The 16,264-nt window shown below is 44.5% G+C and overlaps 1 protein-coding gene across 1 annotated transcript; it reads left to right on the top strand.

Annotated features, from left to right (window-relative positions):
* The first annotated feature begins 290 nt into the window (after positions 1-290).
* LOC137240487 (proline-rich protein 36) lies at positions 291-10,397 on the top strand. Its single transcript, XM_067766822.1, has 8 exons — positions 291-323; positions 2,345-2,891; positions 4,717-4,777; positions 4,855-5,048; positions 5,698-7,225; positions 7,289-8,799; positions 8,830-9,701; positions 9,789-10,397. The coding sequence occupies exons 1-8, from the start codon at positions 291-293 to the stop codon at positions 10,287-10,289; spliced, it is 5,247 nt and encodes a 1,748-aa protein (XP_067622923.1). The 3' UTR covers positions 10,290-10,397.
* The last annotated feature ends 5,867 nt before the right edge of the window (positions 10,398-16,264 follow it).

Here is a 16,264-nt window from a genome sequence, read left to right as displayed (position 1 = left end):
GGCTGGCAGGATCGCCATGAAAAGTGTTTAATTTTAAAAATGAAAGAAGCTAAGACGTTCGTAGTCAAAACATGAATCTTCTTTATTAAATAATTGCTTTCTCTTTTATAGTAATTTACTTAACCTATACATTCATAATAATCTTAATACTAATAAACTAAAAATATGTACATTGGTAATAGGGTATGCATATATGTAAGTTTGCATACAGTCTTTGTATGCATGTAGAATTGTATGCATGACTCCATACATGTAGGTTTGTATACATTGTTAGCAACGTCAGCAGATCAATGCAAGTACTTTGGTTAATGTTAGGCATACATGTAAGTTTGTATGCCTGTCTCGCAACCTAAGCAGATCAATGCGGGAATTTGGATAGTTCCCATAATTGGTTGTATTTAAATAATAAGCAAAATTTATTAGCTGTGAACGGACACGGGTTTCATATTCGGCATTCCATTGATGTTAGTTAACCGTATGGGTTAGTTCAATAATTTATGTTGTATAATATTGTAATATGATTGCTATTAAAATATATTTGGCATGGAGGTTCATGATGCGTAATGCCGCAAGTGTATTACATAGATGGATATGACGCATACTGCTACACTACGCCTTAGCCCCCAGCCCCCCTCCCCCCCCCCACTATTGAAGCAGCTCTGCTGCTCAGCAAGCCACAACAAGTACCCGCTGCTGCTCGCGCCCTACGGCGCCACCAGCTCATACGGCCGCTCCCACTTATAACTACAATCTCCGTAGTAGAGTGGGTAGCAATGCCGAGTATCAGCCCCCGCCCCCGTCTTCTTCCTCCCTCTGTTTCGGCAGCAATCGTGTAGGTCAGGGAAACTGATTCTTAGCCCCTACCACCTTTTATACCGTTTGCCAGCACAGAATATATATGTTTGCGAAATCCGCCCAATGCAGCTCCTGCCCTGGACGGTGCCACTTTCCTATATGTTCTGGTCTCCGCGACGTGAACCCCCACAGCCTTCATTGCGCCATGTTGCCAGGCCGCAAAGCCAAATACACGGGGACCCCAATGCTTACCCAGGGACGTCCAAGAGACTAAACTCACAGCAAGATCTGCTCTGCAGACTTGTTCTGGGTATAATGTCCACAGAAAAGATCGCGAGAGCGGAAATGGATGCGGTCTCGCGTTTATCATACACCACTCAGTTCAATATCATATATTTGATCCCGACATGGGCCGCGGGGTCAGTGTCTTAGAACGTCAGGGATTATCTGTCCGGTCAGGCGATGCGAACCTAGAAATTATCAACATCAACATCCCTCGTGCCACCTGCTGCCCCAGTGGATACCGCCCTAATATTAGCGCCTTACTCACTGGCGATAATCGCATTATCTTAGGCGATTGCAATGCCCATCACGATCTATGGCATTCAAACTTGCGGGCGGACAGTAGGGATGAGATGTGGGTGGATGAAATAGAAGAAACGACGTTCTGCACAATAAACGGAGACGCCCCCACTCGTATGGTAGGAAGCTGTCACAGTTCGCCAGATATATCAATGGTGAGCGCAGGACTCGTAAACACGTCAACTGGCAGCCAATGGTAACATTGGCATCCGACCACCTGCTCGAGCGTACCGCCGACTTCATCGTCACCGAAAAAGGCACTTTCATATCTAAAGCATCCAAAGCAGTGGGCCCAGACGATATAGCCATGCCGATGCTTAAAAGCCTAGGAAAAGAGGGTTTCAAATATATAGCACATGTCTTCAACCTGTCCCTTTCCACCTTTGTCATTCCCGAAAATGGCCAAGGTGGTCCCGCTACTAAAGCCTGGGAAACCAGTTAACATAGGAGAGTCATATCGCCCGATATCTCTCCTATCGCCAGTAGCCAAGATGCTTGTAGCCATTTTGCCCCCCTATTTCAAAGCAAATTTGCAACTAGCCTGCCATCAGCATGGCTTCAGAAAACTTAATATCACAACAATCGCGCTAAATGCCATTAGCACCCAGATAAATTGCGGTTTAAATCAAAACCCCCACCATAGAACAGTACTCGTTGCGCTAGACCTTTCAAAAGTTTTGATACGGTCAACCATGGCACGTTACTGCAAGACCTGGAACGGTCTACCCTTCCCCCAAGTATTAAAAGGTGGACCGCAAATTATCTGGGTGGCCGGCAGTCATCGGTGCAATTTAGAAATGCAACATCAAAACCAATAAGAATTAAACAAGGGGTGCCCCAGGGCGGTGTCCTATCCCCACTTTTGTTTAACTTCTACATATCAAAGCTACCTTCGCCACCAGAAGGAGTTTCTATCGTTTCCTATGCCGATGGCTGCACAATAATGGCCACAGACCCAGGCCCACAGATCGATGAGCTTTGCAACAAAATAAACGGCTACTTCCCTGATCTCTCCAGTTTTTTCACCTCACGAAACCTGACATTAGCACCGACTAAATCACCGGCGACCTTATTTACAACATGGAGGTCCCAAATTTCGACCACTTTGAATATCCACGACAATGGCATTACACTACAAACTGTCTTACACCCCAAAATCTTGGTTATGACGTTCGATCAGGATCTAAATTTTGGTAAGCATGCAGCCGCAATTGTACCGAAAATACAGAGCCGTAATAAAATCTTCAAATATTTTGCTGGCAGTACTTGGGGAAAAGATAAAGAGAGGCTCTTTACCACTTACAAAGCTATTGGCCAGCCGATTGCATGCTACGCGTCCCAGATATGGTCGCCAAGCCTAAAGACTGCCCTCTGGAAGAAGGTACAGGCCTGCCAAAATACTGCCCTGAGAACCGCCACGGGTTGTCTTCTTATGTCCCCAGAACAGCATCTACATAATGAAGCGAAAAGACCCCATCAGCCAACACCGCCCAGGGGCTTAAGGAGTCATCTCCGTAGGCATTATGAGGAAATACGGCACCTGAGTACTCAGCCGTTTGAAGCCAAAAAACACAAGCAGGTCCTTGGTGCACTCCACAAACAGGCGTCGAACCTTTATGCCAGGTATTTCCCGGTGAATCCAGTACTCAAAGAACAGTACCCTAAACTTGCAGAAGAGGAACGCACACTCCCAAGGGAAACGCGAGTCACTCTAGCTCAACATCGATCTGGATACTGTAACAGGTTAAACTCTTACCTATCCAGAATCAACCCAGGCATACAAAATGTATGCCCTGCTTGCAATGTGTCCCCACATGACACCAACCATCTCTTCAAATGTAATGTGAAACCAACGCCTCTAACACCCCTCTTATTATGGTCCACCCCTGTTGAAACAGTAAGTTTCCTTGGACTCCCGTTAGGGGATATTGGTGACAATTTGTGATCGGTCACGAATGGGGGGAAGCACTGCTACAACAACAACAACAACCTTCTAGGCCATCCCGCCCCTAGATACATGGGGGCTTCGGGGTCGCCAGAGCCTCGGCTGTTAATAGAACAGGATTCGCCACGGATAGGTGAGGTTGACAATTGGGTTTGGAGAAGCCATATATTGCGCTGACAAACCTTTGAAAGGGTTGCGCTACACAACCCCTTTGAATCTATTTGGTATTTTAGTCGCCTCTTACGACAGACATACCTACCACGTGCATATTCTAAGCCCACTAACCCGCTGCAGTGAGCAATTCGTCTTCCCTTGTTCTGCCCCAGCACCACTTTTCCATCTTTCAATCCGTCTTCTTTGGATAATTTTACGTTCTTAGAATAGATTGTTACTACGGCTTAGATCTGCAAGTAGGATAAAGTCGCTTTGTCTTAAGCCTCGCTTGGTTTCGAATGGTTAGAAGAAGCCCTCCCGAACCTTTACGGTTCAGATAGCGTTGATCGACATAATTTGGCAAAGCCTTGTAAGCTTACCTAGTAAACCAAATTCAAATATAACAGCATACAAGGAAGTGCTTTTCGACCATACAAAATCTGTTTGAAGACCACAAAAGTGTGGTGTTCCGATTCTGGTATCGTTACTCTCTTCCAGCACTTTACGTATCTCAAAGAAACCAGTCTTGCCAGATATAAATATATAGCTTATTTCCTTACTTACTTCATCATAGTCTGGTGGCGGAGCGTATATTCTGTCGCCAGAGATTAAGGTATCGGACTCGCCATCTACCTCGCTATCTAGCATTCATGAGAAGTATACCCTCATCCGGGTTTGTGTTTTTTTTTTGGTTGCCATAATTGTGGGACATTATTTAAGTAGGTGTATCTTTTCCTCCTATCAGCCACTGCGGTAGACGCCTCAACGCCCTGTTGTCGTTCTGGGGCGGTATGCAGTCAGTGTGAGTTTTGAAATATACACATTGCATTCATACAATCTGGCTACATTTATTTAGCTCCCTACTGGCGTTTGCCTTTTGTTTTACAATTACTTTAATTCTGTATTTTCAAAACCACAAAATAAAATTCCGTCAAAAACATTTCATCTATTTCTAATACACAAATCATTTTTGTAACAAAATTTTTCGAGCAGACCAATTTCAAAATTTTTCAGTTCTTCGGTTTACGTAAAAAACTACAAAATCAACTAATTAAATATTTGGAACAAGATTTAGAACAAAAGATAAAAATTCAATAAACTATTCGTGGTCATATATAATTTCTCCTTTCCTTGGACGAAGCGTTGATGAAGTTGTAACACTGAAACCTTTCAAATCTTTGCAGCAAAATGAGGTGATGGTTTCTAATGCTCCTTAAAATAAAAACTGGTAATTATTAAAGATGCAGTATTTTTGAATTTTAGTGACGATTCGAATGCAAGAACTTATTTTGAAAATCGAAGGTATGCAATTCTGACTTGCTTATGGTATTTTCTTTTTTTAATTAGAGATAACAATATCGTTTAATTTTTCCCAAAAGAACCCATTTTAATAGCATGCATGAGATCAATGAGGAACGGGTTAGTGGCTGCGAGCCAGCGCAACAAGATCGTGCGAGACAACCCCAACAGCAGGATCGCTTTCCACCTTCGCCACGACAGTATGCACCCGAAGAATTTGATTTGTGTGAGGATGAGCAATTTCAACATCCGCGCATGTTTGGGAATCTGTCATGTATGTATGCCAAGTTATACCGTTAGAGTTGTTTTTGTAACATACGGGTCATTTTCGAGAAGTCTTGCATCATCATTAGTTGGCGCTTAACCGCCAAGGCGATTTTGGCGTTTTGTAACAAGTCACGCCAGCTATCCTTGTTTCGCGATAACTGACGCCAATTGGGAGAACCAAGGGATGTCTCTCTGTTTCATCAGGATATTTCATCTAATCTCATTTTCAATAATTTTCTTTAAGAGCGAAGAAGGCTACACTAAAGGGCTTGAGCGATTTCGAACCTTAGTAGTACTATTTTCAAGACTTGGGTATAAAAACCCCTTCGGCTCGCTTCCAGACTGTCGAGTTTGTAGTTCAGCGGTAAACTGTTCCTCTTAATCTCCGTCAGATGTGGGATAATTTTGTTTCCGAGCTGTAGAAATGCCCAATAGATATGGTGCACTCCTCAAGATTTGAAGCAAAGGATCCCACCGCCCATTTCGCCAGAACTTTTCTTTTTCCTTCTCAGCCCTAGAGTAGGCTCCTACCACCTATTTGAAACCTTGATGCCCCAGGATTGGAGCCATCTATTCACTAAATTAATTGTTGTTACAAAAACAATACGTTAGAATTACTGTTATGTATGAACTTATTCCAAATTCATTTAAATTAGATAAAACGGATGCCGCAGCTTTGGAGGCCATGCGAGCACAAAATGCCAGACCACGTTATCAACAACAACCACGCTTCAACATTTCTGATCTACCATCGCAGCAATTGGAGGATTTTTCGGATCCGCAATTTAGTGGCGAAGAATGTAACGTTTGTTCTCAGCAGCAACAACAACAACAACAGCAGCACCAAATTCCCAATATAAGTGATATCTCTGCACCGGACTTTTGTGATGTCTCCGATGCTGCACCTTGGCCTGAACGTACGCCGCAAAGACGTTCGCAGTCGCCAAGAAGACAACAACAACAGATGCAACAAGAATCATACCCAGATGAATGTTTGGATGATGAGTCGGCGCCAATGTATGAAAGTCCAATTGGAACACCAACACCACAATTCCATTATTCCCCCATACAGCTTATGAATACACCAGATATATGCGTGCCAACACCACAAACGCCAACGCCACCGCCATACTTTTCTCCCATCAGATTTCAACCTTCACCTGTGCGCTATCCTAGTGAACATTTAGAAGATGTTTCGGTGCCCTCATATCCTGCTTCGCCATGCGATGTGCCCACACCACCTTCACCCGCAAGAGTGCAGACACCACAGAATTTGCCATCGGATATGCTACGTGATGTTAGTATGCCATCGTTTCGGTCACCTCCAACGCCTTCGATCTCTTTTCCCAGCGAAATGTTGGACGAGTTGACGATGCCTTCGTTTGAGAATGCCTCCTGCGGTTCGCCTTTAGACAGACGTTTTCTATTAGATTCAAGATTAGCAGATGAGAGTCCACCGTCATTTACTTCATCTGGCCCGTCAGCACCATCGAGACGTTTAAGTACACCATGCAGGCCACCATCGCCTTCTCCTGCTCGGGTAAGCTCATCAGCTCAGCGCGTGTTTCCGACACCTCGGTTAGCCAGTTCTGCTCAACAGTCTTATGAGCCTACCCCACAACGTAGGAGGCCACAACGCCGATTTAATTTAGCAGAGCTAATGTCACAACGCTCACCGAATTGTACACCTTCACGTGCCCCAAGTCCATGTACACCCACACCTCCAGCACCACAAGTTTCTATGTATTCACCCATGCCTGTAGGCGGTCATCCCATGCCCATTGACTTGCCGAGTGAACGTTTAACAGATATCAGTGAGCCAGCATATTTTAGCGGTCCTCCACGTACTTCCCCTCCTTGCATTCCTCAAAACTTACCGAGTGAGTGTTTGGGAGATATAAGTGAACCGTCATTTCAGATGACACCACCTGCACGCACGCCCTCGCTACCACATGATTTGACGTCCAAACAGTTATGCGATATGACTCCACCGCTGTATCAGTCGCCAGCTAGCGAGCATTTGGCTAGCATGTCGATGCCTTCGTTTGAAGACACATCGTGTGGATCACCGTTGGATAGGCGCTTCTTGTTAGATCGCAGACTAATGGATGAAAGTCCACCAACTTTCGCTTCATCTTTGGCATCATCACCACGCGGTTCATCGCCATGCAGAACACCTTCACAGTACTTGGAAGACGAAAGCATGCCATCAATGGTTTCCTCCCAAACGCCATCCCCTTCGCATAGATGTCCGAATGCGCGTCAATCATCACCATATCCTCAATCACAATGTGTACGTTCTAGATCTGCTCCACTTCAGCGAACATTACCAGCTCCATGCTTTTCACCATCACCGAGAGGCCAGCGCATACAAACACCATCTCCTGTGTATCCACCTGCTCCACGTTTTTCCTTATGCTCTCCTTCTCCCATTGGACCACCAACAAGACGTGCAATGCAAGCAGAGCTTCCAGATGAATGCCTGATGAATGTAAGTGAGCCGGCGTATTTCAATAGCCCGCCAAGACCCTCGCCTACACGTAGGTCATTTTCAAGTATGACAAATGAGTGTTTAGCTGATATAAGCGCGCCATCTTATGAAATGACTCCACCTCCCAGAACACCTTCGTTGCCGCATGATCTGCCTTCGGACATGATATGCGACATGAGTCAACCAATGTATCAATCTCCAGCCAGTGAGCATCTATCAGGCGAATCAATGCCTTCATTTGCGGACACTTCGTGTGGTTCACCTTTGGATCGTCGATTTTTGTTGGACCCCTGTTTGGCAGACGAAAGCATGCCTTCTATGGTGTCTTCGCGTTCACCATCACCTACTCCTAGAAGCCCTTATGTGTCTAATGGAGGAGAAGAGCCGAGCTTTGACCAAACATATTGCGAAATTCTTGCAAGATTTAATTCATTGAAATGTAAAATAAATAGCCCCCAGGCCACAAGTTCCCCTGGACAATCTAGCCCTGGCGAAGGCAGTGATCAAGCAGGCGAATGCATTAGAGAAACTGTTGTAGAGCGTACAGAAAACGAGAATGGACAACTTGAGAGTACAACTCAACACATCGTCGTTACGGTCGATCCATGCGGCTCCATAAGAACACACACTAAGGAAGTTAAAACGCAGTTCCCGCAACCTACTCCCCAACGACTACTTCCACCTTCAGCGGATTCTGGAGTACTCACTCAAACTCCTAGACCTGGGGCACATATAGAAAATTTACGTAATTCCGTTCGTAGACGATTGAGCTTTAACCTTTCAGATATGCCGAATGAAAATTTGGCCGACATGAGCTTACCATGTGATGATGAATTGCCATCTATGGATACAGAAAATATGTTGCAAAATTTGTCGAGCATACCACAGGAACAGCTAATGAATATTTCAGCACCATCATATCGTACACCACCGACTCCATCGATTTCATATCCCAGCGAAAGGCTGGACGCAATGTCGATGCCCTCTTTCGAAAATGCTTCTTGTGGTTCACCATTGGACAGGCGGTTTCTGCTGGATTCTAGGCTTGCGGACGAGAGTCCACCAACTTTTGCCTCATCATACGGTGCGTCGCCACCGCGATCACAGGGCATTCCCCAACAACAAAGCCCATACTGGCAAACTCCTTATGCCCAGCTTAGAATGCTAAGTTCCACACCTTCTCGATATGCACAGGATTCATATAAAACTATAGGTTCCACAAGACAAGATGATCCGTCCGCTCCTTCACCGCGAAGATTTGCTCATCGTCCGCCATCGTCACCAGGACTTCCGCCAGCTGAAAGTCCGTATCCACCAGCACCACAATTTTCATTGCATTCGCCAACACCAGTTGGATCGCCACCTCGACGTCCGTTGGCAACAAATTTACCTAACGAGCAATTGACGGACATAAGTGAGCCCGCGTACTTCAGCTCTCCACCCAGAGCTTCATTACAAAGAAGACCTATGCCTTCAAATCTACCCAGTGAAAGACTGGACGATATTAGTCAGCCATCGTATGAAAGAACTCCACCACCTCTAACTCCACGCATACCTTCCAGCTTACCAAGTGAAATGTTGGGAAATATATCAGCGCCATCGTATAGATCGCCAGCTAGCGAACATATATCCAGTATCAGCATGCCAAGTTTTGCAGATGTTTCATATGAATCACCACTGGATAGACGCTTTCTCTTAGACCCCAGGTTGGCAGATGAAAGTATGCCAACTTTACCGGGAACGCCATCAACTCCATACACAACGGATAGTCCTAGACCAGGCTCAGCTAGACGTCGGCTTTCTTATAGTCAACCAGATTCAAGAAGAGGAAGTGATAACAGGCAGAGAGATTCTCCCTTTAGAAGCAGTTCTGAAGGTAGAGGTAATAGCGGTCAAATCGGTCCGGCCACTGTGGAGCAAACGCACACTACAATACAGCAAAGCGGTACATATGAACAAGAACATAAGGTAAGGCCTGCAGAGAGCGCATCAGTCACGGATCAAGGGGAACGGAGTAGACAGCAAGGACCTTTGTTCGATGCTGCAAAAGAGCAACTGAAAATGGCGACCTCAATACATTCTATAACACGTGTATATCCTGAAGGTGCTAAAGATGGCGCAAGTGTAGGACAAAGGAGAAGGCGTAGTATGTCCTTGCCAAGTGAAAATATAGTAGATACATCAATGTCTTCTGGTGCACAATCAACGCCAATGTCAACAACAAGAGGGTCATCACGGCGTGGTAGAACTCAGAACCTGGAAGACTTTTCTTTGCCTTCGGGCCCACCTTCCATGGGAATGTCGACAACAGGACGTTCACGGCAATACAGAACGCAATCACCAAACCAAAATATCGAAGATATATCAATGCCTTCAGGACCACCGTCTATGTATGCAACAAGAGGCACTTCATCACCGCGTAATAGTAGACAAAGATCAGTACAAAATGTTGACGACATATCGCCGATATCGTTTGCATCTACTATACCGTCAATTGATTCGACTTCCCGCAGGGGAAGCTCGGGTGAAAAATATAGGTCAACCTCTTCTAGAGGTTTATCCGGTTTGGCGAATTATGCTCCATTTCTTGAGCAGATACGTTCGCGCACTAATTCTCTTCTCAACGCTTGTCATCCTTGTGATCCGTGTAGTCCTTGCTGCCCAACTGTTCAAAATGTTGAGAGCACCTCTGATCATTGCGATCCATGTGCTGGTTTTAATAATTCGAATAGAACACGCAAACATGGTTCATGTTGAAAGTTACAAAAATAATTGGTGAAACAACGAAATCGAGCTGAAATGTTATAAAAAAAATGTAATATAGTAAAAATGCAAAGAAGAATAAACCCCTTCTTCTGTAACACATCTTGTAATACACTAGGTAATAAATTCGATCATAATATAAAGTTCTAGTTTACTTTTACGGTTATTTGTATAAGTCCTAGTTTACTTATAACGAGATATACCCGAACAGATGGATAATGCTTTTGGATTTGTTAATTGAATTTCAATCTCTACTTCGTTGTTAAGGAGATATAGCCCACGATCTGACAACAAAGGAACAGAACAGGGAGTAATCATGTGGTAGTGAAGAGTCCCTTGCCTTCGGAAGATGATGTGGAGGAGATATAAGCTTGTAGGGTTCTTATTATTTATATTTGACAAAGAAAACAAGTTAACAATTTTTGATTGATAGTGGGGCAGAATTTTCTGTGCTTCCAGCTTCGAAATTATCGTGTACAAAAAAATCATCAGATATTATTTTAACAGCAGCTAATGGTTCAACGACTTTTACATATGGAAAAAAACTTGTAAATGTTAATTTAGGTTTAAGGCGGGAATAATGTAGGATTCTTATTATTTTCATTTAACTTTGCGTTTAAGTTACTTTGACGGTTCATTGGCAAATTTGCTTTTTTTTTTTTGTTAATAGTTCATGGCGGCCACCGTGGTGTGATGGTAGCGTGCTCCGCCTACCACACCGTATGCCCTGGGTTCGCACCCCGGGCAAAGCAACATCAAAATTTTAGAAATAAGGTTTTTTAATTAGAAGAAAATTTTTCTAAGCGGGCTCGCCCCTCGGCAGTGTTTGGCAAGCGCTCCGGGTGTATTTCTGCCATGAAAAGCTCTCAGTGAAAACTCATCTGCCTTGCAGATGCCGTTCGGAGTCGTAGGTCCCGTCCGGCCAATTTGTAGGGAAAATCAAGAGCACGACGCAAATTGGAAGAGAAGCTCGGCCTTAGATCTCTTCGGAGGTTATCGCGCCTTACATTTATTTATTTTTTTTTTAATAGTTCATTAATGCACTTCAAAAAGCTGAAATTTTTTTTGGTGCCATTTTCAAGTGTCCCAGATTTAGATTTTTTATATAATTTTTGATATTGTCGTCACTTGCCCAAACATAGCTATTTTCAATCTTCCTTTTATGTATAAGCTACTCTTCTTTTAGCAATAATTTAGCTTTTGTGTATATTGGGCTTGTTTAAAAAAAATACACACCATCTACACTTACTTAAAAATATTATGATATTTTCTAATTAGTTTGTCTTTTCTTATTGTCCTCCTGGCAGGATCGCCAGTTGTAGTATCTTTTTATTATTTTTATTAACATGAATATTCACATATGTAGATTATATCTTCTTGATGTAAAAAGTTGAATAATCATGAAAATTTTGAAAATTAAAAAATCAATATTGAAAATTAAAATATTGATAGAACAAATTACAATTACAAAGTTCAAAGTAACTTAAACACAAAGTTAAATAAAAATCATAAGAACCCTACAAAGCTATCCCAAAAGTTCAATATCCATTTCTAGCGAAGGCTCGGCAGGAGCATACAAATTCCATGCCGTCTCATCTTCCTCAAGGCAAGAAGGGCAGTTTTGGTTGCCATATATCCTAATGACATTCACGGGTTTATACTATTTGAAGTGACCTGTCAGCGATACCACAAGTTCTTTGCAGTCCCATCAGCTCAATGAGAGATCTTTTAAGATTGATGGCGCTCTGAATTTCGCCCACCTATAGCTTAGTGATGCCTCCCAGTTTCGACTTTGCGGAACATTCACAAAGTTTCTGGTCGGGGCTTCGATAGCCAAAGTCAGCTTTTTGAGCCGTCAGCTAATAATTTGCTTAATGTGTGAGACCGGGCTCAGTATAACCCACTCCTTGTTGTACCACCATCCGTCTTGTTTATCCTTCATCCGGTCTTAAAGGCCTTCACTCATAAAAATACTGTTATTGTAGCGATAAGGTTACTCCCCGAAGGCTTTGGGGAGTGTTATCGATGTGATGGTCCTTTGCCGGATACAGATCCGGTACGCTCCGGTAACACAGCACCCTTAAGGTGCTAGCCCGACCATCTCGGGAACGATATATGTGGCCACATTAAACCTTCAGGCCATCCCTCCCTCTCCACCCCCAAATTCCATGAGGAGCTTGGGGTCGCCAGAGCCTCGTCTGTTAGTGAAACTGGATTCGCCACGGATAGATGAGGTTGACAGTTGGGTGTGGAGAAGATATATCTTGCGCTGCCAACCTGAAATAGGTGCGCTACACAGCCCCTTGAATCTGGTATTTTAGCCGCCTGTTACGACAGGTATACCTACCGCGGGTATATTCTGACCACCTAACCCGCTGGGGGCCATAAAATACCATAAAATACGGTAGGTACAGCATTGCATCCAGAACGTTACCAGGCGCAGAAGATAAACGCTATTGATTGAATAAGTCTGACCATAGAGCTTTAGATCCATAATTTCCTTCTAGGAGATAAGCCCTACATCAAACGGAAAAACTTTACTGCAATCCAGAAATATATAATTAACGGAAGAGGAAGAGTATGCCAACAAGCTGCAGGAAGAGCATGTCATCAAGCTGATAATCTTTAAGATCATGTGCATATTGGTAATAAAGTTGCTACTATATTTAAAGATAGAGGACTGTACTGTCATGTGCGATTGTACAATAGTTTCAAGTTCTCTTTTATATGAAATTTTCCGTCATCCGCTCACTCGCTCCTACTCCTTTCGATCTTACCATCTGCATGTGGTAGCATAACAAGAATTGCTCTTGTTTGTGTAGTAACAAGCAGATTCCCTTAATGTTTTTGGGAGTTTTATCTATGTTAATGGCCCTTTGTTGGATACAGATTCGGAACGTTCCATTAAACAGCACCATTAGATAGCTCGACCATCTCGTTAATGATTCGATATGACCACAGTGTACCATCAGGGTCATGCAACTCCCTCCTTCCGTCGGAAACTAGGGCCGTTAGATCCTCGAATGCTAAATGAATAGCGTCTGCCACGGGTGGTTGAGATTGACAATTGGGTTGTGGAAGCTATAAATTGCGCCAGACACTCCTTGAAGGGGCTAAGTTACAACGCCCTTGTAGCTACACTGCTTCGCACACACTTGCAGGCATTGGAATGAAGATACTGCGCCGTGGTGGTGGTGGTGGTTGTAGCGATATGGACACTCTCCGAAGGCCTTGGGGAGTGTTATCGATGTTGATGGTCCTTTGCCGGATGCAGATCCGGTACGTTCCGGTACCAAGCCCGAACATCTCGGTAACGATTTGTTATGACCACATGCGACCTTAAAGGCCATCACGACCTCCCATCCCCTAGATCCATGACGGGCTCGCTGTCGCCAGAGCCTCGGCTGTTAATGAAACAGGACAATTGGGTTTGGAAAAGATATATATTGCGCTGGCAACGTGAAAAGGTTGCGCTACACAACCCCTTGAATCTATTTGGTATTTTAGTCGCCTCTTACGACAGGCATACCTACCGCGGGTATATTCCAACCACCGAACCCGCTGGGGGTATACTGCGCCGTCAAGCGGCCAGGCCATCTAATAAATAAAGGGTTCAGCTTTGTATAGGCCAACGAATCACCAAGTAATTGGACATCAATCCACCGCTTTGTTAAATTGAGTCAGGATACTGGAAATAAATTCCATCTACGACACGCCCGCTAAACCGCTTCCTCCACCAATCCTACCGGCTCTTGCTCCACCTAGGTCGAAAATCGCTCTCGAAGAACAAGTTCGAAGGTGTTGTAGAGCAATTATCAGCTATACATTTAGGAGGCGTATTTCGTTTTCGATGCTGTGGGTAGTTTTTTGCTACACAGAGGCTGCCACACTATGAGGGGCCGAGACGATATTAAAACCAAATAGAACGCGCCCATCCGGGACGATGGAGCTATTCGTTGTCATGAGATATAACTCTGCCCAACCATGTAGTCCGAACCTTGTCCTCGCCAGCGGAGGAAACAGACACAGAACGTGCGTTGAGCAGTCTGCTGTCACTGAAGAGGCCTAATTTTAAGCATGTGGCCGCAGTAGACAGTGCTGGGTAAAACGTGCATCAAGAGTCTCACAACCCCTCTCTCAAGAGATAAAAGCAACTTTATTACTCTATATTAATAAGGCCCGATATTTCTGTGTGAGTTTAAACTACAGTTAAAGTTGACTAGAGTTTAACCCTGCCACTTTGGCCGCTCAAGCTGAGATGAGCAGCAACATTTTATGTTATCGAACAAAGTGGCAAGGTTAAACTCTATTTAACTTGATCTGAAGTTTAAACTCGCACCGAAAAACCGGGCATAAGACTGACATAAGATAAGAGACAGAAAAAAAAGTAAGGGAGAGGAAAGGTATGAAACCGAACCGAAGACTCAATAAAGCAGGACAGAAGCCTGAACCGAAATCAAAGTCGAAACCGGATATACGATCTGAACCGAAGCTAAAACCAGAACCTTTACGAAAACCGAAATCGAAACCATACAGAAAATGAAACAGGGGCCAAAAACCTTAACCGCAACCCCGGATCCGAAAACGGACGGAGTCCGCAACCGAAGTCAGAACTCCGACGGGAACCTAATCGGGAACAGAACCAAACCCAGACTGGGACGAACTAGAAGTCCAACTGAAGCCCAAATTTTTGCCAAACCCAGGACCGAGATATCGAAACCGAAAACTGCAACCGTATCCATAGCCAGAGGTCGAATCGAGGTAACCCCAAAGGGAGGAGCACCTAAGAGGTTGTAACCTCTCTACCCGTGTGGGTAAACTTTGGTCCACCGTAAAGTCCCTATCGAATCCGACTTAGCACAAAGACAAAGTTTCCATCGCCGTTGGCGACAAAGTGCTGTCGGATGCGAAAAAATGCGCGAGCGCTTTCTGCCGACAATATATAATGCATTCTACGGTCGACAAAGATAGACGGAGGGCCAACAGACACGCACATAAACACAAATTCAGCGCGTCACCAATCACCATCACCGCTAAAGTGGTTGAGGACGCCATTGGTCGCGCTAAACCATCCAAAGTTGTGGGCCCAGACGGCATAGCCATGCCGATGCTTAAAAGCCTAGTAAAAGAGGGTTTCAAATATTTAGCGCAGATCTTCAACCTGTCTCTTTCCACCTTTGTCATACCCGAGAAATCGAAAATGGCCAAGGTGGTCCCGCTACTAAAGCCTGGTAAACCAGCTAACATAGGAGAGTCGTATCGTCCGATATCTCCTATCGCCAGTAGCAAAGACGCTCGAAGCCATTTTGCTCCCTTATTTCCAAGCAAATTTGCAGCTAGCCTCCCATCAGCATGGCTTCAGAAAACTCCATAGCACTACCTCCGCGCTAAATGCCATTAGCACCCAGATAAATTGCGGTTTAAATCAAACCCCCACCATAGAACAGTACTCGTAGCGCTAGACCTATTAAAAGCTTTTGATACGGTCAACCATGGCGCGTTACTGCAAGACCTGGAAGGGTCTACCCTTCCCCCATGTCTTAAAAGGTGGACCGCAAATTATCTGGGTGGTCGGCAGGCATCGGTGCAATTTAGAAACGAAACATCAAAGCCAAGGATAATTAAACAAGGGGTGCCACAGGGTGGTGTCCTATCCCCACTTTTGTTTAATTTCTACATATCTAAGCTACCTTCACCACCGGAAGGAGTCACAATCGTTTCCTACGCCGATGACTGCACAGTAATGGCCACAGGCCCAGGCCCACAGATCGATGAGCTATGCAATAAAATAAACGGCTACCTCCCTGATCTCTCCAGTTTTTTCGCCTCGCGAAACCTGGCATTATCACCGACTAAATCTTCCGCGACCTTATTTACAACATGGACGTCCCAAATGTCGACCATTTTGAACATCCACGTCGATGGCTCTACGCTACCGACTGTCCTACACCCCAAAATCTTGGGTGTGA

The sequence above is a fragment of the Eurosta solidaginis genome, chromosome 1 (genome assembly GCF_040869045.1).
Source record: "Eurosta solidaginis isolate ZX-2024a chromosome 1, ASM4086904v1, whole genome shotgun sequence".
In the NCBI taxonomy this organism is placed as follows: Eukaryota; Metazoa; Arthropoda; class Insecta; order Diptera; family Tephritidae; genus Eurosta; species Eurosta solidaginis.
The sequence above is the reverse complement of the archived record's forward strand: the minus strand, read 5'-3'. Positions and strand labels throughout refer to the sequence as shown.

Bases quoted from the DNA above. Each gene is read 5' to 3' on its own strand.
- LOC137240487 (XM_067766822.1), top strand. From the start codon at position 291: ATGCAAGTACTTTGGTTAATGTTAGGCATACAT. The intron at 2,892-4,716 runs GTAGGCATTATG...TAATTATTAAAG, and splicing joins GGGCTTAAGGAGTCATCTCC to ATGCAGTATTTTTGAATTTT. The intron at 7,226-7,288 runs GTACTTGGAAGA...CCCTTCGCATAG, and splicing joins CCATGCAGAACACCTTCACA to ATGTCCGAATGCGCGTCAAT.